Below are 22,855 nucleotides of genomic sequence, written 5' to 3' on the forward strand. Positions count from 1 at the left end.
TGCTGCCTCTCTTTCAACTTCTTGTCTGCCTCTTGGCCTGCAGGCCTGGACTTCCACATCTGTCCTGTGTTTCAGGCCCAGCCAATCAGGAATCCTAATCTGGCCTTCCATCTGTGGATCCCCTGAAGGCCATGTCCCTCATGCTTTCCCCTGTTGCCTTCCCCTGATCTCCAGGGCAAATCATTTGCTGGTGATGTTCCAGCTTTTACCTGTGTTCCACCATTCTGAAAACTGAAATGCCTCTCCTACACCTGAGCTACTAGCTATGGAAGCATTAAGTGAAAAGATGCTGGTTTTCTGGCCCAGAATATTTTGCCAATATTTTGCCTTTGGACCTGTTGTTGACCTCCAGACCTCATTGTCACTGAAACCTATTCCCAAGAGCTTCTCCAAAATTGATTTCGGCCTTCTGGCTGACATAAGTTTGACACTCCTTTCTTCTTATGCAATTCAGCCAGGAGTAGACATGAGTTCAGGTCTTGTTAGCCAGCCTCTAGGTGTACAGTTCAACTTTCCCTAATCCCTCACTCTGTCCCCTTGGGCTGCACTAAACATGGAATTGTAGAATTGTAGAACAACAGAGTTGGAAAGTGCCAATGAGGCCCTTTAGTTCAACCTCCTGCTTAGTGCTGGACTCCAAATTCAGACATCGCTAACCTATGGCTGTCCAGCTGCATCTTGAATATCTTTAGTGTGGGAGAGCCCACCACCTCCCGGAATAATTGGTTCCATTGTTGTATTACTTTAACAATCGTACCCATGGATACCCTGCATGCACTGCGGAGTCACTGTGGGCTAAATAAATAAATAACCCACAGTTGGCTGTTGTGTCAGTTCTTCTGGGTGCTAACCCATCCTTTTAAACAGCCCATGGTTTGATCATTAGCTGTACATCATAATCAGAAGCTATGGCGTTTTGTTCATTCCCAAATCTGGCTTGTTTAAAACATGGTCTGTTCTGATATCTGAATCCAGAACCATGACTTATCTTTGGCTTGCTTGCTTCACTGTCCAACCACCCTGAATTAGAGGTGCCCAGCAGGAGCTGTCTGAGAATGAAATTGTTCTGAAGGCTTACAAATTGAGCTGGAAAGAAACAAACCAGAACAGGCTGCAAAATCTGTTTGTTTGTCTGCAAGACATTTCATAGCTAAAGCAGCACATGAGGATTACTAAACCCTGACTTCATGGTATATGCAAGTGCAGCCATGTATGTATGTATGTTTGTATGTACGACACTTGCAGAATTCAAAAGTAATGCACATTCATGCCAAATACTACTCTTTCAATTGGGTCTTTTCTTCCAGGTTTTGAGCAAAGGGGACATTGTCTCCGCAGACAAAGTTGCCCGTGGCTCCTATGTTTCAGTCCCCATTCCCATCACACATGACCTGATGCCCACTTTCCGCTTTGTGGCCTTCTATCGCATTGGAGATGAAGTTGTGGCAAATTCCATTTGGGTGGATGTTGTTGACCGCTGCGAGGGAAAAGTGAGTGGTGTTTGAAAATGAGCTTGCCTTTCTGAATGTTCTTTCCCAGCATCTGCTGCTACAGATTGTGGAGTTGTTTTATATGTTAGATAGTCAACACTAGTAAAGGTCCAAAGAATGGTCTGAGGACACAGGATGTTGTTTCTTGTTAATGTTATGCTAGTCTCAAGCTGGAAAGTTCCTGGACACTAGACTTCCTTGGAGCACCATTTAAACAGCTCTGGGTTATGCAAATGAAGAGTTGGGTAGGAATTCAACAGGTTACAAAATGTACCAATATGGAATACTCCTGTTCAGGGGGAAGTACTCCTGTTATGGCTAATCGGTTATACCCTCTTCCCCAGGTTATGAACATTTGAGTTATGAACAACGCATACTTACAAACAAACTGCCATAAAGCCTATTAATTTTTAAAAAATACTATGGGAAATCATCACCACCAAAAAGAAAGAGGAAGTAAAAGGGGAGGGGGGCCTCCTAAGCATCACCATAGAGTCAGAAAAAAGGGGAGGGGGCCTCCAAAGCATCACCAAAGAGTCAGAAAAAAGGGGAGGGGGCCTCCAAAGCATCACCAGAGAGTCAGAAAAAAGGGGAGGGGGCCTCCAAAGCATCACCAGAGAGTCAGAAAAAAGGGGAGGGAGGCCTCCAAAGCATGACTTCCTGCCCTGCCCTTCCAGAGAGGGTAATCTCTCTTGCTGTAAAGAGGAGGTGCTGGTGAGTTTGGGCATGGGATGGAGTGGGCTAGAGATTCTCCACTTTCATGGGGTTCCTGTACCCCTAACCCCCCACAAATGTGGAGTGCCAACTATACATAGAAATTGCATACAAATTCAACTCAAAGACTAATGTCTGTTTTCTAAGGAACGAAACTTGTTTGTTACCTGGGGACGGCCAATACTCTTCATGCCATTCCTTTCACCAACCCCCCAGCAGACACACAGTGTGCTGTAGCCACTACACTTTGGTCTTCACAAAACTGTTTTTGGTTTATTGTTTTGCCTCACCTCTACTCCAGGCAGGAGTGGGAGAGTGTGGCCCACTAATGCTGCCAAACAGCATTTCCCACCAGCTCTAGCCAGCAGTGAGGGATTTTTGGAGCTGCATTTCAACGATAGCCTGAGGGCTACACACTCCTCTGCTCTGCTGGGGGTGGCTGGAGCAGGGCAGCTGCAGCTGTTTGTACTTCTGCAAGCCTTGTGGCTCCAATGAATATGCTTACACCTCCCGCTTCTTTCTCTGTGGCCTCATTTTGCCTACATGTTTCCAGTGCCTGAATTTGCTATTAGAGGGAGTGTTAAATAAAATTGGGAAGTAGTGCCTATAGCACAAGACTTTTGAAATTGTATAATTGTCATGTTCAATAGCATTTTGTTTTTCTTCTTCTTATAGTTAGTGTGGCATAGATTAGCTTGTTGGACTAGGATTTGAGTGATCCAACTTCTAAGTCCTCTTTTGGCCATGAAAGTTACTGGGCGAGCCTAACTTATGAAAACAGGGCTATTGTGAGAATCAAATGGAGAGGAGGGGGACTTTGTAGGCCATCTTGGGAAGGGGAAGGAAGATGGGATACAGATGTTATGCAATCATAATAATTAACAACATTCTCATCTTCCTATCAACACTAACGCCATCACTCTCTCGTTACCTGCATTGTACAACTGTAAACTCGAGGTGCGCTGCACACAAACTTATCATGTCTGGTCTGATGAAAGGTTTGGCTGGCACAGAAGGGCAGGTGATCGATGGAACAGGAAGTTGAGAGAGCCCAGAAGGAATGGGGAAAAGCACCATGATGGGAAAGTGGTGGGTTGGCAAGCGTTGGGTGGTGGCTGGGGATTTTGGGAGGCGACTAACTGTGCTCCTTCCATCTTCAGCTGGAAATCAGCGTAGTGGGAAACAGAAATGAATGGAAACCCCAGGACCAGCTGACACTCTCCATCAAAACAGACGAAAGCTCCGTTGTGTCTCTTGGTGCCACTGATTCTGCTGTTTATGCCCTCGGTCGGAAGAACCGCCTCACACAGGGCAAGGTATGTCTAAGGACATAAGAACCAGAGGGGCTCAAGTGAACCACATTTCTTTACACTGAATTTCAAAGCTTGGTTTAGCTCCCACCCATTGTTTGTAGTGTATTTTTTCACCTCAGTCAGACAGGAAAAGTGTACATTTTGAACAGGCAGAAGGATGCATTTTTCAAAAGTGCATACTCTTCTTCCACTGACTAAAGCAAGAAAAATGTAATTTTTAAAAAGTGGGTATTAAACAACCCTTAAAATTTACACTTTTAAAATGTAGTTTGTTTATTTATTGAATTTGTTTGAGAGCCTCCAGTTAACATCATGCTCTCTGGGCAGCCACTACAATAAAAATGCATTTCTTAAGGTTTGTCTTTTTTTAAAGTGCACATTTTAGTATACTTTTTGGAACATTTTTGGAAAGCATGTGCCCCACTTTGCAACCTTGTGCCTCTTAGATGTGTCGGACTGCAATTCTCATCATTCCCATGAAGCATGGCCATGGGAGTTGCAGTCCAACACCCCTGGAGGGGACTAGGCTATGCAAACAAAGCTCCAAATCTACACTTTTCCGACTGTTGCAGTGGAGTATTCTAATAAGCATATACACACAAAACATATTTAGAGGAAATAATAATAAAATGCATTACAAAAAAAGTCTATTCTAGGCGAAACATACACCAAGTATTAGGAGAAATGCACACACAGTCTTATAAATTTTCATGAAAACAAACGTCTCAAATTTAAGGATGAACCAATGTACGAGTGGAGCAATTGTTAATGTTTAAGACAAACTGAAGCTATGAATGAAATAATGAGAAAAAGAGGGAGATGGAAATGAACGGGTTTGTCCATCTTTGTGCATGGGCTGGCTAGACCCATTTAACTGGCAGCACCAGAAGCAGAGGTACTAGACATTAACCCTGGGTCATACCATCATGATCAGGCCTAAGCCAGAACACATCAGATCAGGGGACCTTGATCCAGGGCTCCTGGAACCCATTTGCTCGAATTTTGCACCCCTGAAAGAACTCCACACTGGGAGCCTGGACTCCCATGTTAGCAGCAGTGAACCTGGATTTGCTAGATCAGAGGCAGGGAACCTCAGGCCAGTGGGTTAAGTCGAGCCCTCTTGGGGTCCAGTTTGGCTCATCAGGATTCCCCCGGATGGTCATACCTCCTTTGCCCCAACTGCTGATCAGTTGTTCATTTCCTCATTTTCATGCAGTTGCTCCAGATTCTACAAGAGCAAAGAAGAATATTGCTTGTTTTATGTTTGTATAATTTATTGTACAATAAAACAGTCATCACAAAATCACCAACAATACAATAATATAAATACAATAATACAATAAAACAATGATGGCCCACCACAACCACAGCTAAATCAGTCTTAGAGGCACAGTAATCAAGTATAGTAAAAATGGGGATAAAAATCTATTACAATATTGGGAAAATAAAAAGGGTTTCATCTGGTGCCAGAAGGAATACAGAGTGGGTGCCAGGCATGCTTCTTTGGGGAACCACCACTGACAAAACCCTCTGCCAGTAGCCACTCTGCTTGCTTCCTTTGGAGGGGCTCTCCAAGAGGAACCTCCACTGAGGTTCCCAGAGTTTGAGTAGGCCTGTGTGGAAGAAGGTGATCCTTCAGACAACTTGGTCCCAGACAGTTAAGGGCTTTAAATGTTAATGCTGGCACAATAGACTGGTATTTGATGCCACTCCTTCTGCCAATGGGATGCAGGGGAATGCAGCTTCTCCAAAAGGGAATTCGGCCCTCAAGAGGAAAGACATTCCCCATCCCAGCACTGGAACTTGGCCCCCTCAGTGAATGGAAGCAGGCCTTGATTGGTGGATGTCCAGTTATAGTTGAAGCAGGGCCAGCACTGCCATTAGGTGGAGCAAGGTGGCTGCCTCTGGCATCTGAGCAGAGCTGTCGTGAAAGGGCAGCTTTATCTCATGCATTTATTGTTTTATTTTTATGTACTGTATTTAATATTGTATTATTGCCACATATCACCAGGAAAGGAGGAAGGACTTTTCTGCTTCAGGTAGCAGCACAAAATTGTTACTTGGTCACGGTGCACCTTGGCCTGGACATTTAGTGGGAGCCATTGACTGCTCTGCAGCAAACAGCAAAAAGTCTGGAGCTGCACCTGGATCCAAGCCTCTGCTGCCCCTTTATGAAAAGTCCATGAAAATGTGCCAACCTACCTAGTGAAGCACACGCACTCAAGCGAGCTCTTAAAATGAACCTGATGGCCAGGCATTTTCAGTCAGCTTTCCCCGCATCTTTTCCTGTGTATCTCTCAGTGTTGCCCTTCTACTCTTCCATGGTGCAGTGGGGCTAGAGCTCCTGACATCTACTCTTCCATGGTGCAGCTTGACATTTTTTGATTTGCAGGGATACTGACATTCTGTGCCATCCCCCTCAGAATTCCTTGCTCTTTTTGGGCAATCCTCAAAGTCACTTGGTGGGGGTGAAGTTGCTTAGCAACCTTTGCTGCTGCTATTTTGGGGTAGCTGTCCTTGAATAGGTAGCTGGCCTATTTGCACCGGGTGGGGATGAAATTTGCTAGAAATGTTTGTTACAGATCAGGCAGCTCCCTGCGTTTTTGGACCTTCCTTGGGAAGGCATCTGCAGGGACAATCATGACAAGCCCTTCCACTTCAGCATTTAATGGTGCTGCCCATAACCTTCTTTTTTCTTTGACTTTCTGGAAAAGGTTTTCCAGGCCATGGGAAGTTATGACCTCGGCTGCACAGCTGGCAGTGGAAAAGACACCCTCAGTGTTTTTGCCGATGCTGGACTTTCCATTCGTTCCGGGGAACTGAGAAGCCCTCTCCGTATAGGTGAGCTTCTGCAAATGTATTTATGCCCAAGACTCCAACACGAACAGAGTGCCAGCCCTGTAGCTTCTTGCATCCTGGTATTGTCTAAAGCGGTGGTGCAAAAGCATGAGTAAGAATTTGCTTTTGTGAATCCTGAAGGGAACCCCATTTTAGTGCTGCATAGGACCAAAAGATACAGGATACCTCTCTTACTGTCAGTAACTAAGGCTTAGGAAAGGATTTCAGGCTGTAGAATGGGGAAAACCTGTAGAAAATCCAGGAAGGCTCCAAACGGTTGGTGGTCAAAGAAGAGGAGGAGCCAGGAGACTGACATGGCCACTGGCATGGATTAGGATTCCAGTAGGGACAGGTTTGGCCCCCAGGTCCAAACCTCTACCGATGGTGTAGAGCAGCCATATTAATTTCCAAAGAGATGTAATTGCATGTGCTGTTTCCCCTGCAACCCCCATGATAATTTATGTAGAACAACAGGGTCCTATAGTTTAACATGCCATGCTCATGTTTGCTTTGCTTTTTACAGCTCATGGATGCAGTGAGGTTGCTTCCCGGAAGAAGCGCTCCTTGCAGTTACACCTTGAGCTCCAGAAAAAGCGTAAGTGGTGTGAGGAAGAGGAAGGATGAGAGGTCGTGCTAAGGGGCAGGGGAAAGATTGGCATCTGCTCCAGAACCCAGCATGAACAGTTTGGCCAGGTGTGCCAAGGGCCCAGGGCCCACCCCTGTGCTGAGGCCTGTCCTGGATGCCCTGAGTGGATTGGAGCCAATATTTTAATTTGCTCTTACCATGTCCCCCTGGGAGCTACTTCTTCAGATTCCTATATTGCCTCATATTGAACCTGTCAGGGGCATTGTGGGTTGGAGATGGAAATAGCTCCAAATCCCTCACCAAGTGAGCTCCCAGAGTTGTGCCATTACTCTGTCTCATTTGTGGAATTCTACAGGAGTCCAGATGGTGTTGCCTCCCACCCATCACCCTCATGGGTGTTCTTGCTGCGCAATTACAATTTTTTCCCTTCCCTATGCTATGCTTTTTCCCTTCCCTATGGTAGCACTAGGTAGAGTCATCTTCAGAAAGCACTTGCAGCATCAAGGAAAAAAGGTCTTGTGCCCCAAAGCACAACAGACACAAGACATGCCCAGTGATGCCAGCGCCATGCTTCTGCGGGCCCTTGGGCAGGACTTTCTCAGTCTCTGAAAGCCTTGGCTCAGCCGGCCTTCTCACCACCATGTTCCCCTGCTGCATTTCTTCCTCAGTCGCTTTCTGATCACTGCTACCACCTTCTCTCTTGACAAACAGTGACTTAGGAAAGAAGTGAGCTGTGGCACGTTCTCCTTGCTGCTCCTTCCGGCCATCCTTGTTGCTTAGAGCGAGAGGTGGGTTGCGAGGGTCTGGCAAAGGAGCAACTCCAGGGATCTCTTGCCACGGAGCCCCTGCAGGCCTGGACCCATGCACCTTCCTGCCTACCTGTCCACTTCCCTGGCCGGCTGACTGGCTTGCCCAGCTGGTCAGTCACTCCGCCCCTTGCTCCTGCTTGCCTGGCCGCTCTCACTGTGTGCCCTTGCTGTGCAACCCCCATTCGAGATGAGCCAACCTCTTGTGGGAGCCCTGTGGATGGAGCACAAGGCTGGAGCTGCCAGGTGGGCGGAAATGAGTAGCTAGCCAGGTTGGCTGGCTGGCTGGCCAGACAGGTATAATGGGAAGGCATGGGGGCTGCCAGCAGCAAGAGGTAACGGTGGCTAGTAACTACCGAGCAGGTTGCTTTAGAGCAGGGGTCGGCAACCTTGAGCACTCAAAGAGCCATTTGGACCCGTTTCCCACAGAAAAGAAAACACCGGGAGTCGCAAAGCCCTTTTGACATCTGAAATGAAAGATAACACTGCATATATCGTTTTTTACCTGTACGCTATGTATAAAAAAACTATAGTGTGTTGCATTTATGAAATCAATGAACTGCTACAGAGAAAACAAATTTTTATTTCTGCATGCAACAAAAACATTTTGAACTCCTAAAAAAAAAAAAGGAAGTAGATCTATATCTTCATTAAGATTTAGCTGCAGCTCTTGTTCAGTCACTAAAAACTGTTATTTTTAATCTTACATTATAAACTAGTAGGACTCCTTTCATATATTTTGAATAGGAGAACAGCTTTCTGCAGAGTCAAAGTCAGTGCTAAAGGGCTGCATGCATTAAACAGCAAACCCCATAAGTTCGTCAGCAGTAAAAGCAAATGAATCTACTCACATACCATTAAACGTTCAGTTTTCTTCAGAAACTTTTCTTCAATTTATCCATGGTTGGCCTATGGGGGGGGCGGGGGGGGGGGGAAGCTCAGTAAATCAGTGCTGCTCCCAGATCGGCTGTGCCAGAGATATAGGTGCTTTTAGTGACTGATTAGCAGATAAACAGTCAAGTGCTGTGAATTGTGACAGGTCCCAAGCGCAGCTTTTAACATTCAGATGAAGGAGATTTCATTTGGACAAAGAGAATCTTTTCAGCAGGGTTTGAGTTACATGAGAGCCTGCAGGAAGCTTGCTCCACTCTTTCCCTGCACAATAGCAGAGGAATGCAGCAATTTACTTAACCAGCCTGTGCTGGCATGTTTTGAGCGAAAGAGCCACAGCAGAGGGATTCAAGAGCCACGTGCAGCTCCGGAGCTGCAGGTTGCTGACCCCTGCTTTAGAGTATCTTGCCAATTGCTTTCTTGTGGCAGCAAATTCCACAGTGGAAAAACAGGGCAGGGCATTCTGGAGCTCCTGCTGGAGGTAGCAGTGGGCAATTCTTCCTGCTCTGCTGTCTGATGCAGGTGCATCAGCCTGCACAGTGACAGAGCTAGCTCTGGCTGCCCACTGCCCAGCCATTCCTCCCCTTGACACTGGGCCTGATAGCAAGTTGTTTCTCCTAGGCAGCATCTCCCAGCATGTCTACAACATTCTCTTTCCACCTTGCTTGGCTTGAACTCACAGAAGCAGGAGGGAGAAACACCCGCTACTTTTTCATAATCTTCCCCTCTTTCCTGTGTCCTTCCCTTCCCACTCCCCAGTTTCCAAGTACCAGGACCCCGAGTCTCAGCGGTGCTGCCAAGGAGGCATGGTGCTGTTACGCCAACATTTGAGGTGTGAGAACCGTGCAAAACGGATACAGGGTCCCGACTCCCAGAAGTGCCGCGATGCCTTCCTTGACTGCTGCAAGCATGCTGAAAGCCTGCGACGGACATCCAGGAATTCCCAAAGTGTTGCGCGGAGTGAGTAGAGATCTTGTTGCAAGCTATGGATCTTTAACCAACCTTGCAGTTACTGTGGACAACATGCTAAATATGAACCAACAATGTGATGCACCAAGATTTAGGATGCAGAAAAATTAGAAAGGATCCAGAGTGGGGGCAGCAAAAATGATTTATTCATTTCAAAGCTTTCTATCTAGGGTTTGGAAACACTGCCCTGTGAGGAGAGACTGAGAAAACTGGGGATGTCCAGCCTTGAGAAGAGAAGACTGAGGGGGAACATGATATCCCTCCGTAAATTTATTTATTTATTTATTAAAACATTTTTATGCCGCCCCATTCGCAGAAGCCTCGGGGCGGCTTACAACATTAAGTTAAAATACAAACATTAAATTATAACATTAAATTTAAATGTTTGTAAAGTACAAATATTAAGTTAAAATGCAAAAAATAACAATATAAAATAAGTCGCCCTGGCCTCAAAGGGTATCACAAAGAGGAGAGTTGAGATCTCTTCTTGCTGAAACCGGAGTGGTAGGACATGGAATAATTAAGTCAAGTTGTGACAACCCAGGTTCAGGCTAGATATCAGGAAAAGTTTCTGCACTGTCAGAGCAATACAACAGTGAAACCAGTTACCTAGAGAGGTCATGAGCTCTTGCACACCAGAGACATTAAAAAAACTGGATGGACATCTGAGTGAGATGGTGTAAACTGAGTCCTGCAACAGCAGCGGGTTGGACCCAGTGGCCTTCTTGGCTCCTTCCAACTCTACAGTTCTATGATTCTGTGATTCTATGAACTAGAGTGGGAGAAGGATGAGGCTACTCATCTTGTTGGCTGTATGGTACCTCTAGAAGCAGAGGCAGCACGTCTGTGTTGTGTGAGTCGTGGGGGAACCAGAGCAGGAGCTTGTTAATTGCACTCACTTCCTCCATGTGAGTTTCTCAGAAACATGGACCGCTCAGTGAAAATGTTGACTTAGTGTGTAGCAGATGTGTTGGGGATAACTGAGAAAAGGTTTAAAAATAAAACTGCCAAGATCATTGTCGTCTTATACAATTCTGTGGTGAGACTACATTTGAAATCCTGTGTCACTGCACCTTAAAAAAAAGGATGTTATAGACTTAGAAAAAGAGCAGCTGAAATGATCAAGTAGCTGGGCACCCCCCTTACTAGGAAGGGTTACAACAGCTGGGATTGTTTAGCTTAGAAAAAAGGGGAAGTACAGGAAGTCATGATAGGTACAGAATTATGCACGGTGCAGAGAAAGTGAATTGGACCCAGGCGTGCCATCCTATGAACCTGACTGGTGTGAGATTCTGGACAGATAAAAGGAAGCACTTGCTCACACAGAGCAGAGTTAAATTCTGCAAATGTAATGATGACCAACAATGTGGATGGCTTTAAAAGCACACTGGACAAATTAATAGTGCATCAGTGGTCAATGATTACTAATCCTCATGGCTGTAGGCTACCTTCCGTATGTGTATGTATGCCAGTTGCTGGGGAATTTAGGCAGGAGGGTGCTGCTGTTGTACTCTGGTGCTTCCCATAGGCTTCCTGAGGGCACCTGGTTGGCCATTGTGTCAACAATGCTGGACCAGATGGACCCTTGATCTAGTCCAGAATAGCTGCTCGTATGTTAGATAAATAATTGTGTGGACTCCTTTGGGTGGGTGGAAAAGATAAATCAACCAAATGCATCTGTTTGAACCTTCTGGGTCTGTCTGAGATCCCAGATTACTAAGGCCTGGTTTAGTTGTTAAATATAACACTCCTGTAACTTGTGAAATATTATTATTGAGTTAATCAGCCTCCAGCCTGCATATTGCAGCCGGGAGGAATAAACTTGAGAGCAAGCATCTTCCTAAGGCCATTTGCTCATGTGCATTGAGACTGGAATGGGGCTCTACCACTCAGCCTCTTGGCCACCCTGTGAGTTCACAGTCCAGACTGCAGCAGGGCCAGCTCTACTTTAAAGCAAAATGAGGAAATCCCCTTGTTCTTTGCCTGAGACAGTAAAATGCTTTGATCTGGCCCAAGTTCATAGAAAGACGTCCCTCCTTTCTTTAATGCCAGTCTAATATAGTGAGCCCAGTGTGGACTTCCTGGGTTCAGGACCTTGTTCAGCCATGGAGCTCTCTTCACAGCCTTAGCTCAGTTGTGTACACTCATTCTAACAAACCTTTCCCAACCTGTTTCCCTCTGGATGTTCTGGAATTCACCTCCCGTCAGGTCCAGGCACCAGTGCTGTGGAATGCCAGGAGTTGTAATCTAAAACATCTGGAGGTCAAGCAAGATTCCAACCTGCTGCAAAAAGCATTTATGAAAACTGAGTTGACAATAATGAGGCATGAACTGGACTCATCACTTCTGCCAGGCCTGCCTGCAGTTTTGACTGGCCTACTGTAGGCTTCCCCAGTTTGGTGCTCTGCAGATGTTTTGGACTTCAACTCTAATCAGCTTAAGCCAGCATCACCATTGATCAGGAATGATGGGAACTGTAGTTTAAATCATCACAGAAAAATAGAATTGTAGAGTAGGAAGGGGCCAAGAAGGCCATCAGGTCTAACCCCTTGCTCAGTGCAGGGCTACCAGTTAAACCATCCTTCTCAGATGACTGTTCATTTGCAACTTGGATGCCTCTAATGCGGGAGAGCTCACAACCTCCTTTACTAATTGGTTCTGTTGCTGTACTGCTCTAACAATCCTGATGTCCATCCAGAACCTGAATTTCTGTCGCTGAAGCCCATTATTCCATGTCCTGCACTCTGGGATGATCAAGAAGAGATCCTTTGTGACACCCTCTCAAGTATTTGTAGAGTGCCATCATATCTACCCTCGGTGTTCTCTTCTTGAGGCTAAACACACCCAGTTCTTTCAATTTTTCCTCATAAGGTTTTGTTTCCAGTCCCTGGATCACCCTTGTTGCCCTCCTCTGAGCCCTTTCCAGCTGGTCTGCACCTTTCTTAAACTGTGGTGCCTAGAACGGGACATAGTACTCCAAATGAGGCACAAGGTCAGGGAAAGTTGTCCTAACCCACTCTCAGGTAGGTCATGATGCTAAATGTGGGGATGGACACTGTGCAAACTACCCTGAACTGCTTGGAGGAAGGATTGGATTTTAGAAAGTAATCAATAAAACGAGTGGGCAGTAAAATGGTAATTCCCCTCTATAATCGCAAAAGAATAAGTCTGATCTGCAGAAAATAGAACCCTGAACAAACTAAATCTCTGGGAGAGAGGGAACTTTCAACCTAGATGCTCCTCTTTCCATGTAGCTCAAGATGAAGAGGACGAAGATTGGTTTAATGATGAGTTCATTCAAGTTCGGAGTGTCTTCCCTGAGAGCTGGCTCTGGAAATCGTACACGGTCAATAACATCCTCACGTGAGTAGGCTGAGAAGCCTTCCCAGTGTTCCTTTTCTTTCTTCTTCCCAATGTTATTCTTTCCTTCACTTCCATTTGGCGGACACTGAGCTTCAAGCTGCCTTAGACTGGATTCCCCCCACCCCCACCTTCCCCCCATGCCTTGCAGGTGTGTTGGTGTACAACCCTCAGTGGCCCCCATGCTTTCTGGGGATGGTGGGAGTTGTTCAACACGTGGGAAAGAGCCAGACTGGAGAAGGCTGAGCATGACACTGGAGGAGGGATCTCAAGCCACCAGAACAGGGCCTACAAGGAAAAACGCCACACCAGGGCAGGCACGAAAGAATGTCCTCTGGTGGCAGAAGAGATGTGGCACTTCACTAGGGTGCTTGCTTTGCATGCAGGCAATCTCAGCTCCCACTTCTGGTTTCTCCAAACGGTGCTGAGAAAGACGCTTGCCAGAAATGCTGGAGAGCCACTGGTGAGTCAAGTGTCTGGATAAAGGACAGATTTCTGGTGCTTCTAAGAACTCCCATGGCCCCAGAAAGGCCCAGCAGTCTTAAGCATGATCAACATGGGACAGAACAGGGCATGTCTCTGAAACTGCTTTGCAGCAGTGATGTGCTGTTTTCATTTTTGCTCTTGTGTAAGCACAATGCCCTGATCCAGGTTAGACCACAACGTGGGGGATAGAGCCAAATCAGTCCTTTGGTGCCTGTTCATGAAAAAAAATGAAACTGGGAAAGAGCGGCTAGACAAAGATGTCTGTTTTGGTCCTCAGCTGTACTACTTCAGATTACAAGTAGAAACTTGCAGGTCTCAAAGCTCCCCCAAAATTACAAGCAGGGGCTTGCAGAATCCCACCCACCCTGTATGTACCTGCCCCTCTCCCCTGACATGTAGTGCTCTATGTGTCAACAATTTTCCCACTCGTAGCAGGAGCTTTTTTTCCTTCCTGTAAGCCTGCACAGGCAGCTCCTGGTGGTGGGAGGAAGATGCCTGTGAATCAGCTCAGTGTGAAGGACAAATCCTGGCCTTCCCAATGCTGCCACACCATGGGGAGCGAATGGGCTGTTGGTGTGGGCCAAAGCACACTGAAGCCGAAGAAAGCATTAATACTGCCAGGAACCTTCCAGCCAGTCACAGGACAGAACCACAAGTGACCGCCCAGCTCCTGATGCTCACCTTCTCTGCTTTCTCCTCTGTTCCATTGGTTCCTTCCTGCCCTCACCAGGTAAAACAGTTTCATTCCTGTCTCCCCCAGGGAACGCATAATTCTTCCTGACTCCATCACCACCTGGGAAATACAGGCAGTCAGCATGTCTTCACAGAGAGGTGAGCCCTGTGTCTGCTTGTTGAGGAACCAAACCCACACAGACTTTACTTATCTTTAGGGCTGCCTTCTCTTGTGTGGACTTCAGAAAAGGACGGCCCTCCAAATGTCATTGGACTACCACTCCCAATCGTCATGCACATGCGTACCAGCAAACCTCAGGCGCACTCACACAGGCTAACCACGCCATTGTGGTTGTGAATCAGAGTTGGGTGGTGCAACTGGGGAGGAGCTGGGGTGGCTCAAGGTCCTGGGAGGCAGTGAAGGAGATTTGCTCAAGGGCAGACAGGGATGCAGACCTGGGAACAGTGGGAAGTTGCAGCCCATGGGATTGGGGGAATGTTGAGGTGGGGATTCTTCCAACAGAGACCAACCCCTCGCTTCAAAGGTGGACCCAGTGGTCTGGCAGCAATACCAGCAGGAGCCCAGCTAGGGGTACAGTGGGTGGAGTGCAGGCGTGATGTTTCCATTGTTTGTCTCCTCCAGGGTTGAGGCAGAGATGGGTTCACAAGATAGCTTTGGGAAGCGAACAGTAGAGTCAACAAACTTTCTCCCTCCCCATCTTCTCATGCCCTCAGGCATCTGCATCTCAGAACCACTTCAGGTTAGAGTCTTCCAGGACTTCCACATTTCCCTCAGGCTGCCATACTCAGTGAAACGGTTTGAGCAGATAGAGCTTCGTCCAGTTCTGTACAACTATCAGTCTGCGCCAATCCAGGTAAGTGCAGTCTACAAGTTCTTCTTCCCCTTTGGCTGCTCAGTTTGGCTTCTCTTCTTACCCCAACTCTGTGGGATAATGGTAAAGAATTTACTTTGGCTTCCTGTGATCTTTTGGGACACAGCTATTTATAAATTAAGCAGTACACCTTTAGTTGAGAAATTTACTAGTTGTTAAACTGATTAAATCTTGCTGCTCCATTTCTTCTCTTCCTGTTTAGGCCTCTGTGTATCTGGAACCAGCTGAGGGCATCTGTTCTCCAGCGACTGTAGGCCCAGAGCGGAAGCGGAAGGTGGAGATTCCTGGGAACTCAGCGGTTCCAGTTCCCTTTGTTTTGGTTCCCATGGGAGCAAGTGACATCCCCATCACTGTGGCTGCCATTGGTGACTGGGGGATAGGGGACAAAGTTTCCAAGAAACTAAGGGTGGAGGTAAGAAGGTCTCACTTCCTCCAATATTTTCTCACTCCCGCACCCGGGGTCTTGTCCCTTACCCTAAAGGCAGAACCAGAGCTGAAGATGTGTAGTAGTTGATTTACATGTTGATTGAACATTTTGCAATTGCCTCAGTCTTGCTACTGCTGTGTATGATGCTGCAGAAACCTGTCACTTTTAGTCCGTTGGATTAATGATTTAATTGCATCTGTGCACTAATACCAATCTCAAATTCTGAGCACTCATTTTTATGAAGTCAAAATGGTACTACCCACGCACAAGAAGGACAAGATCTCTTCTTGCTCATCCCTGACTGTAGCACATGGAATAATCAACTCAAGTTGCAGCAACCCAGATTCAGGCTAGATAGCCAGGAAAGTTTCCTTGCTAAGAAGAAATATGACAGTGGAACCAGTTGCCTAGAGAGGTTGTGGGCTCTCCCACACTAAAGACAGCCATCTGATGGTGTAAATTGGTGTCCTGCACCAGCAGGGAGTGGACTCGATGCCCTTCTTGGCCCCTTCCAACTCTGCCATTCTGTGATGCTATGAAGGGGGAGGAAATGTGAATGGGAGGGAGGGGAATGGAATGGAATGGAGTAGCCTGGAAAAGGGCATTGGTGGGAGGAAGAATGGATTGGCTAAACCATGAGCAAAGGTGCTCAAACTGTAACATTTTTACTTCAATAACTATATCTTCCCCTTTCTCCCAGGAGCTCAGGTTGATGGAATTAACCCATTTTTCCCTACAAGATATTAGTGAGGCTATGTGATTGGCCTAAGCTTAACCAAGAGGCTTCATGGCTAAGCAGGGATTCTTCAAACTGAGATAATCCTCCAGTCAAGTCCAGCCCCCTGTTCCCTGAGGACCACCCTGGCTCTTCTGTTGCCCCTGACATTTCCCGGCACCCACCTGTTCTGTTTCTTCTCCAATACAGAGAGAAGGCGCGGTCCATGTGGAGGAATTCACGATCCCCCTGGATAACATTGGTAAGGAGAAGACATCGGTGGTGAAGGGAGAACTGAAATGAATTCCTGATGGTGGGAAGCACAGTGCAAGCGCTAATCACTGAACTTTAGCACCTCCCCCACCCCCATCTCTGCACTGCAGCATTCGCCCATGTAGGCATGTCGTGAGCAGAGCCAGCTGTAGCCGGGGGTCAGACTAGATGTCCCAGGAGAGCCCTTATGACTCACTCTGTTTCTGTGTTTGAATGCTACATATCTTATTTCTTCTTGTTTTAAAGAACTTTTTTTAAATCTTGGAGATTAAAAAGAGAAAATTAACAAAGAGAAAAATTAAATACAGCTGAAACATACCCATAGTTCAGAGCCAGGTTTAGAAGGAAGGAATCCCCTCACGTCAGATGGCAATGATGACGACGATGAGTTGGAGTAAGAGGTGGGTGGGATCTGGGTGAGTGTCAAGGGTACCTGCCTTCTGGAGATGCAGCGCCTCCTTGCTCTCCTGCCTCTTTTCTGCGATAGGCAGGAGGAGGAGTTGCAAAAGCCATGGCTGATTTGCTGCCTGATTCCCTGCCTCCTCAGCACTCAAGCATAAGCAAGGTCCAGAAAGAAGAGGAGGTGCAAAACAGCTGGGACTGTGACAGAGAAGGGGGTTCAATGAATGTGGGAGTCTATTGGGGGTACTTTGCCCAAGAGCTCCCCAAAAGCTGGCGGTATTGGGATTTCTTTTTCCTGCAACATGTGACCTCACTCTCTAGCTCAACCCCCTGGAGCTGTTTCTTCTTCAAGCAACTTGGTTGCTCCCCTGTGCCACTCTCTGTCTTAGATTTCATATAGGTCAGAGGTTGAGCAACTTGTCCTCTATGTAAGACTGCAACTCCCATCATCCATCATCTGCCATCATGGCTGTGCCTGATGCAAGTTGTGCTTCAACAACATCAGGAGCACCACAAGTTGCCCAGCAGCCAACAGCAGATGTGAGCAAAGATCTCACTGCACTCCTCAGGACTGGCCCAAGATCTCTCCCTACCATCCCTGTATGCTGGAGGGAAGGGAGTGTGAGCTGCCACAGAGAGGGGGAAGAGGCACACGGCTGTTGCTGCTACCAACTTTTCTCCCTTCCCCCTGCCAGCCTCCAGCACCCCCTGCCCTTGCTTGCTCTGAGGGGCTCCTCTTGGGAACGAGGGAGTTGTGGAGAGAGCGAGGGCAGGCGTTGCAGGCGACCAGTGGAGCAACTGAGAGGTGCCATCTTCCACCCCACTGCTGACACAAAGTCTAGGATCAGCTCGGCATTGTGAATTAGAGCATAAGAAATAGCCTCAGTCTTTCAGGTCGAACATTCCCCTGGTCATGCTCCTAGGAAGTCCTCAGTAAGCCAGGGCAGGGTAGAGGCTGTGCAAGCCCCTAATGTGACTCCTTCTCAGCCTCTAGTGTGCAGAGGTAGACTGCTTTTGTGTATGGAGGTTCTGTTTCCAGTTCTCCTCCCTTAATAGGCATGTATCAATAGATGGGCCCTCCGTGGGTTTTTCAAATACTTTTTTTAAAAGCAGGTAGATGGGATAGTAGCCAGTAGTCAAGGGGTTTTCTGTCTGTCATTTATACATTTCTAAAATCTCTGCCAGCTTCATCTATGTGGCAGTTTAGAAATAAATCCATCAAGCTCATCCTCAACATCCTTTCCTCTGCCTAAACTGAAATGGTCCCAATCTTAAGCTTCATAAGGAGGAGTTTGGCAAAAAAAAAAAAAAAAAATGCTAAGGATCTGGGAATCTGTGCCACCAGACATATCTTGTGGGTATGGTTCCTGGACTTGATGATAGCTGCTTGACCAAAAGAAGTTCTGAGGGAAAAGCTTTTGGAAGGTGATGCTGGATATTTCTGGGTTGAGGATGGAGCAGGTATGGTCTCTGGTGCCAGCAACTAGAGTAGATGGAGAAGGGGAGGAAGCAAATCCAAGATTCCTAAATGATTTGGAAGGGCTGTTGTGTTTTAGCAACAGAAAGGACCTTTGTCCTCCTCTCTCTCTCTTTCTCTTTTTCTCTGTCACAGATGGAGTATCCCGGTCTCTGGAGATTTCAGGCGAGGTGCCCACCAATGCCATTCCTGATGGTGACTTCAAGATGAGTGTCCGGTTGACAGGTGTGAGAGTGACCCTGAAACCTCAAATGCTGCTCTGGTTTTAACTTTCAGTGTTCTACTGCTAATGCTCCAAAAATGATTCCATTCTGAGGGGACTGTAAGACTTGAGGCATCTCCCAAGGGGATGGCTCCTGGTGCTATGGCTTCAAAGGCATATGAGCAGCAATTCAGTCTTTCCCAACAGATTTTCTGTAAGGAAAAAAAATAGGAGAAGCAGTAGGAAAACAGGGAGAATTCCAACGGTAAGACGACTGTCTCTCCCCTGCCTCCTCACTAAAAATTCTCCTAATGAGGTGGGGGGATCGTGTGTAGAATTCTGTGAATGAGGCAGGGTGATGATGTGCGACCAGGAGGCAAATGTTTCTTTTTAGGATTCAGAAACCAGGAACACACCATGGGTGAAGACTAATGGTTGTTAATAAGCATGAAAAAACAAAGGAAGAAAGCAAAACATTACAGGGCAATGATTACAGCAAGAAACTAAAGGTTATCTAAAGGAGCGCTTGCGTCCATATATGCCCTCCCACCCCTTGAGATCGGCGGCAAAGGCCCTTCTCCGGGAACCCTCCGTGAATGATATTAGGAGGGTGAGTACCTGGAGGAGGGCCTTCTCTGCGGTGGCACCCCACCTATGGAATGTGCTCCCCAGAGAGGTCTGCCTGGCGCCGTATTTGCTTTTCGGTGCCAGGCCAAGACCGTTTTATTTAAATGTTATTTTAATTGTTAATTATTGATTGTACTTATTGGGTTTTTATGCTTGTGCCGAGATGTTTCCGGTCTTTTAAGGTTAATTATATGATTGTTTTTTATTTTGTAAGCCTCCCCAAGGCTTTTTGCGAATGGGGCGGCATAGAAATGTTCTAAATAAATAAATAAACAAACAAACTGCAGAGCAAGGTGCTTATGCTGAAGACTTGTAAGCCGCCTAGGAAGACCTTTGGCAGTTATAGGTGGCATATAAATATGTGAATAAACAAACAAACAAGACCCTACAACCACTGGGAACCGCCTTAAAACCAGTGACCATCTCTAGTAAGAGATGAGTGCACAGCACCACCCAGATTTCAGCTCGTCTAAAGCTTCTACCTTGGGGGTGTCTCTGGGACTTTTATGTTGTTATACTCACAATTACACCTCTGTCCTGGCCATATGGCCTGGGAAAGTTTGCATGTTTTTGCAAAGCTAGAATAAATGCTCTAGTAAATGGCCGTCCGGCAGCACATTTGCCATCCTAGACCATCGTAGAGACACTCCTGCCTATACCAGGGAGCAGACCTTGAGACAGCCTCTCAGCTCATATCTTCTTAGATGGATAGCTTACTCTGAGGGGAAAAAAAGTAAGAAAAGCACAGCTGAAAGAGCCTAGGGGCACCAGGAATTCAAGGCACAAACGTTCTTCAGCACTAATGCTATGAAGGAGATTCCATGGGTCTCCAACAGAGAATTCACAGTACCTTTAGGGAGGAATCTTATGCATGTTTGGACAGAAAAATGTTCTATCAAATTCTGAGTTGTAGGCCTTTTTTCTGTCTAAACACGCAAAAGATTGCACCCTTACCAAACTAAAATTTGCTATGTGGAAGTCTGCAACTGTTCAACTGAAACCAGGGGGCCAAATGTCAGTGTCTTGAGCACACATCTGTCACTGAGCAGAACATGCCCCTGTGAGCAGTGGCAGGGAGGGCCTGCAGCGCAGCGACACGGAGCAGTTCTGAACTGGGTGTTGCTTTATCTGGTGACCTGTTATTGGTGATGGATCCAGATTGACTCAGATTTAAAGCAAACCCACTGAAACTAATGGGACTGAAGTTAGTCATGATTGACTTAAATCTATTGATTTCATTGGGTATGAGTAAAACTGGATCCTGCTCCAGACTTTTATTTTGGTTATTTTTGGTGCTGTGGATATTATTATCATCATCATCATCACCACCACCACCAGCACCACCACATTACATTTCTATACTACTGTAGTCAAAGCTCTCTGGGTGGTTCACAACACAGCTGTAGGAGTGCTCACAGAAGTAAGAAATGTAGAAACTCAGGACTTCATTCTTACAATGATTTTGCAGCATTTCTATCCCCTGAATATAAAGAATTTTAAAAAATCATTCATAATATGCAATAAAATAAAATCTATAGCCAGACGGGATATTTGTACAAGCCTGGACGTATAGATTTGTCGAGTATCTTTTGCTCAAATGTCGAACTGCCAGTGGTGCAGTTGGGTAGTTTTAAACTCTGGTCATAATGAGTCCATGCAATTTCTGAAATGTTTTCTCCACTTCTTCCATGTTGTGCGATGCTGCTTCAGATGGTCTTGTTGGATGATAGTGTGCATGAACTAATTTACTTCAACTAATTTACTTTCAAAATGTGGCAAGCCAGCCCTGCTATGCTTGAGGCAGGTCCTTCTGATGAATCTGTTGCATGGGGCCCCCAGATGATCCTCCCTAAAGTATGGTACAGTGGTTAGAGTGGTAGACTGGAACTTGGGAGATCTGAGTTCTAGGCCCCACTTGGCCATGAAACTCACAGGGTGACGCTGGGCCAATCACTGCCTCTAGCCAACCTCACGGGGTTGTTGTGAGGGTACAATTGCAAGGAGAATTATGTAAGCTGCCTTTGGTTTGTGAAAGGAAAATAGACTGTTTATAAATAGGCCATTATTTTAATGCTACGGTTGTGAATTACATGTTATGTTGAAGATTTGTGTCCAGATATGCTAATATTAAAAAGAGAAGCAATATTGGGGAGGGGAAATGGCTTCATACATCCTGATCCTCCAGTACCATTCCCAACCCAAGCAGACTTCTGATCCGTTCTTTCACCCGGGTGCAGGATCGGTGCCCACAGACACCTTGGAGAGCTCTCTGACACCAGACGGCCTGTCTTCACTGCTGCGGGTCCCACGGGGATGTGGAGAGCAAACCATGATTCTGATGGCTCCTGGGATCTACGCCATGCGCTACTTGGACAAGACTGAGCAGTGGCTGCGTTTGAAAGCAGAGAGCAAGGAAAAGGCACTGGAGAACCTCCGCACAGGTGTGTGGCATGTCTGCCAGGATGCAAGAGGCACCAAGGCATCTCCTGATTAACTTGCCTTCTTAGGAAAAAACTGAGTGCATTCCCCATCCCAACTGCAGAGATTGCAGCCAAGCTCAGAGAGAACAGGGACTTCTGAGGGGCGTGCCAGGTTCCCAGTTTAAAAAGAAATGGTGCTGCCTCCCTGGGAACCCTGGTTCCTCTGCTCCATTGTCCATTGATTAGCAGCTCCCCTGCCTCCAGCTCTTATTATTTATGTATTTATTTGGAGCATTTTTATCCCATCCTTTACAAAAGCCTCACAAGCTCCTGCCTTGTGCCAGGCCAGCACAAAAGCCAGCCTGCTTCTTCCTCTCCTCCCAGGTGACAAAAATGGTGATCCCAAAAAGGCATGATTGCCAGTCTCTCCCTTGTCTTTTGTGTCACAGGTTATGAGCGGATACTCACTTTCCGGAAAGAGGATGGGTCCTACGGTGCTTGGCTCAGCCGCCCCAGCAGTACTTGGTGAGTCCCAGCACTGGGAGGGAGTTTGCATGAGCAACGGGAAGAATGGGAGGGTCCCACTGAAAATCTTGGGGAGTGGGGCCCTTAGCAGACTCCTCCTCTCCAGCTTTTTGCTTGTTTACAAGTAAGGCACCCATATGTGCATTAGTCTAACTTCAGTCCCATCAATTGCAGTGGGGCTACTCTGAGGACCTGCATTGGACACAACTTGAGGAAATAGTGGCGGGTGGTTTGAGTGCCTAAAATGAAGCTCAGTTCATCCTTATCAGAGGAAGGTGGAGATAAAGGATGGGTTGCGAGCTTGAGGGCTGGGCAAGAGAGGGTTAACAGAACCAGGGAGACTGGGTGCAGATTGTCTTAATGGTTCTAGCAAAATTGCCAAGTGCTTCCCTTCTGTAAGGGAGACTGGCTGATTTGCTCTCAGTGGTTGCCCTCTATAATGATTAGGATGAGATAGAAACATAGAAACAGAGTGAGTCAGAAGGGGGTCTCCTGGGCCATCTAGTCTGACCTCCGGCACCAGCTGGCTCCGCTCACAACATGCCCACCATGTGCATGTCCAGCCTATCCTTAAACACCCTCACTGATGGGGCCTCAACGACCTCTCGTGGAAGCCCATTCCATACCCTCGGGGTCCTGACTGTCAGGAAGTGCTTCCTGGCATCCAAATGGAACCTTGGCTCCCTGAGCTTTGCTCCATTGGAGCGTGTCCTGCCTTCCTCTGCAGGGGAAAACAGGTCTCTACCCATCTCCATGTGACATCCCCTCA

General features: G+C 46.8%; 1 protein-coding gene across 1 annotated transcript in view; it reads left to right on the forward strand.

The window, feature by feature from the left end:
- The window catches only part of LOC123017777 (complement C4-like), a 65,349-nt gene that overhangs the window by 20,609 nt on the left and 21,885 nt on the right, over positions 1-22,855 (forward strand). The window contains exons 13-25 of the mRNA XM_044419346.1: positions 1,308-1,490; positions 3,365-3,520; positions 6,232-6,358; positions 6,879-6,950; positions 9,398-9,598; positions 12,862-12,970; positions 14,214-14,284; positions 14,861-15,000; positions 15,221-15,430; positions 16,371-16,422; positions 18,448-18,537; positions 21,379-21,582; positions 22,011-22,086. Coding sequence (XP_044275281.1) covers positions 1,308-1,490; positions 3,365-3,520; positions 6,232-6,358; positions 6,879-6,950; positions 9,398-9,598; positions 12,862-12,970; positions 14,214-14,284; positions 14,861-15,000; positions 15,221-15,430; positions 16,371-16,422; positions 18,448-18,537; positions 21,379-21,582; positions 22,011-22,086 — 1,691 coding nt within the window. The remainder of the gene's footprint in view (positions 1-1,307; positions 1,491-3,364; positions 3,521-6,231; positions 6,359-6,878; positions 6,951-9,397; positions 9,599-12,861; positions 12,971-14,213; positions 14,285-14,860; positions 15,001-15,220; positions 15,431-16,370; positions 16,423-18,447; positions 18,538-21,378; positions 21,583-22,010; positions 22,087-22,855) is intronic.

This window comes from Varanus komodoensis, unplaced genomic scaffold (genome assembly GCF_004798865.1).
Source record: "Varanus komodoensis strain SLA01 unplaced genomic scaffold, ASM479886v1 scaffold102, whole genome shotgun sequence".
Classification (NCBI taxonomy): domain Eukaryota; kingdom Metazoa; phylum Chordata; class Lepidosauria; order Squamata; family Varanidae; genus Varanus; species Varanus komodoensis.